General features: G+C 61.0%; 1 protein-coding gene across 1 annotated transcript in view; it reads right to left on the minus strand.

The window, feature by feature from the left end:
• Positions 1 to 206: 206 nt before the first annotated feature.
• Positions 207 to 2,269, minus strand: part of LOC106148095 — a 3,307-nt gene continuing 1,244 nt past the window's right edge. The window contains exon 2 of the mRNA XM_013512360.1: positions 207 to 1,259. Within this exon, the coding sequence (XP_013367814.1) occupies positions 332 to 979 (648 nt within the window). The 5' untranslated portion in view covers positions 980 to 1,259 and the 3' untranslated portion in view covers positions 207 to 331. The remainder of the gene's footprint in view (positions 1,260 to 2,269) is intronic.

The following is a 2,269-nucleotide window of genomic DNA, read 5'->3' on the forward strand; positions in this document are numbered from 1 at the left end:
CGACTTGGCTTTGCTGTGGAAACTGCTGTCAGGTCCGGGAACTGTGGGCGAGGCAGGCAGGAGAGCTGGAAAGACCAAGGGGCAGCACAGGTGAGGCTGGCTCGCTGGCGCTGGGAGGCTCGCCCAGCGCTGAGTGAGCAAGGTGGTCACCGGACGCTTCCGATTTTTGTTACAGAGGCAGGGCTGGGAAAAAGAAGAACCAGGCCTATGCCCCACATCAAGTGTTTGTAGAGGAGATGGAGATTAGTACTGGGGCATGGACCGTGAGCCCAGCACCCAGCCAGGCATGGAGGGAAAACCCCTGTGTGGATTCTGGAAGGCTGAAGGTACCTCACTCCGCGGGAGATGTCATTCTCAGACGTCCTCTGATCCGTTCAGGAGCGTGGAATCTTCTGAAGGGCACCTGCACAAATGTGACCAAACGCACACAGATGGAGGAATAAAAGGCAACAGCTGCCTCAGGACTCACGAAGATTCCGAGGGGAAGGTCACGCGCACTGTCTTCATTCTGGCTGCTACTCCCTGCTTCCAAAATCCTGTCTCCGGTAGAACTTTCGGGAAAGGTGGGGCAGAGGCACGGTGTGCCTTGGCAGAGAAGCCCCTCAGGGATGACTCGCTCCTCCAGGGCCCAAGGTCCTGAGGGCCGCCTCCACCGGCACTGGCCTGATGGGGGCGCTGCTGACTCCTGCAGAGACGCCGTGGTGGCGGGGTGAGGAGGCCGCGCTAGCAAGCTGTCAGGCTGTGGACCCGTTTTCCCGCGGTAGGGGTTGGCTGCTTGGGATCCTTCTGCTTTTCCTGCACTAACTCCTTTTGCTCCCAAATCTATCAAAGTGAGGAACAACTCAGAGAGACTCTTCTCTCCAGACCACAGGTGTGCTCTCTCCCAGGAATGTGGGTGCTCCTGGGTGCTCCCCATAACCCCACCCACCACTAGCTCCTGTGCCTGTGGCACTTGGCCCTCTGAGCCAGGAGTGTTCATCCCCTAACCCAATTAGCTCCAGTTCTCCCTCGCACCTTTCACTTTTCCTAGTTCCCAGGAGGAAACGCTACAGGAGCGCCTTTCCTAGTCACTTGATTTGTTTTGAGCTCCTACGCTTGCTCTTCTGAGTCTCCGGATGCTTGGCCCAGCTGACACCACAGGCCGATCCTCATGATGCTCCAGCCTGGACGCACTCATCTGTGCTTGAGTCCTCTTCCATGCCTGCTGGCCCTAAGTAAAGGGACGCCATCCAGGCATAGTGGGAAGGTGCTCCACACGTCTGGAAGGATAGTAGTTAAAGTGTGTGACACACACAGGAAGCGAGTCTTCCACCCTCTCCTGGTGGGATGGGAAGGGGGCCACTGGCCTGGCCCCACTGTGCTCAGCTGCTGTCCAGGACGTGTGAGAGGCTGTAGGGCGAAAGGTCATCCACCCATGGACACACATTTAGACGTTAGGCCTGGGAAATCTGTACAGAGGTTGCTGCCTGCCTTCCCTCCCTAGAGCCAGGAGCCAGATTTCTGGGTCTGATTAGACTCCTTGAGGTCACCGGGCACCTGGGTCCCAGGGGATCTTTTTTGAAGACCTTTGTTTTTAGCCCCATCCCAAAGGTTCCTCAGGTCTGTACTTGGCATCCAGCCAGTGGAGGCCAGGGAAGCCCGGGCAGGACAGTGCCTGGAGGACAGAGCACATTCTGGGGCACTGGGAGGGGCCTGCAGGTCTCCAGGGCACCCACCCCTGGGGTCGGTGGAGGCAGGAGAAGGACTAGGAAGCCTGGCATGGGGCAGGCAGGGCCCTGATCTCGGGGTGGACAGGCAGTGCTCTCCCCAGGTTGGCAGGGACCCTCAGGCCGTCTCTCCTAGGGACTGTGCCAGCGGCCACTGCCCTCACCACAGTCCTGGGCTCGGTCCAGCACGTCAGGGTGCCAAGTGTAAGTCTGGGCCAGAGGAGAGAGCCAGGACACCCCTGGAGAGCCAATAGCCTGGCACGCAGGGGTATCCCCACAAGGGGGCAGAGGGGAACCCCGGAGGGCCGGCAGGAGGAGGCCTGTGCCGAAGCCAAGCGCACCATCGGGCCCCACTCTGGGCTGCGGGTGGGAGGGGGCTAATGAGACCATTGGTTTCTCCCAAAGTTTCGGGCGAATCCTTCTCGGTGGACATCTGGCTCCGGCGCCAGCGTGTGTGCGTCCGGAGTGGGCCCCCTGCGCCGCCCCCTTCCTCGGGCACGGGAGGCCTGCGGGATCGCGCTCGGGGCCGCGTGCCGGGCACTGCCCCCCGCCCGTGCGCCCCC

This window comes from Chinchilla lanigera, unplaced genomic scaffold (genome assembly GCF_000276665.1).
Source record: "Chinchilla lanigera isolate Chin_1 unplaced genomic scaffold, ChiLan1.0 scaffold00014, whole genome shotgun sequence".
NCBI classification, from domain to species: Eukaryota; Metazoa; Chordata; class Mammalia; order Rodentia; family Chinchillidae; genus Chinchilla; species Chinchilla lanigera.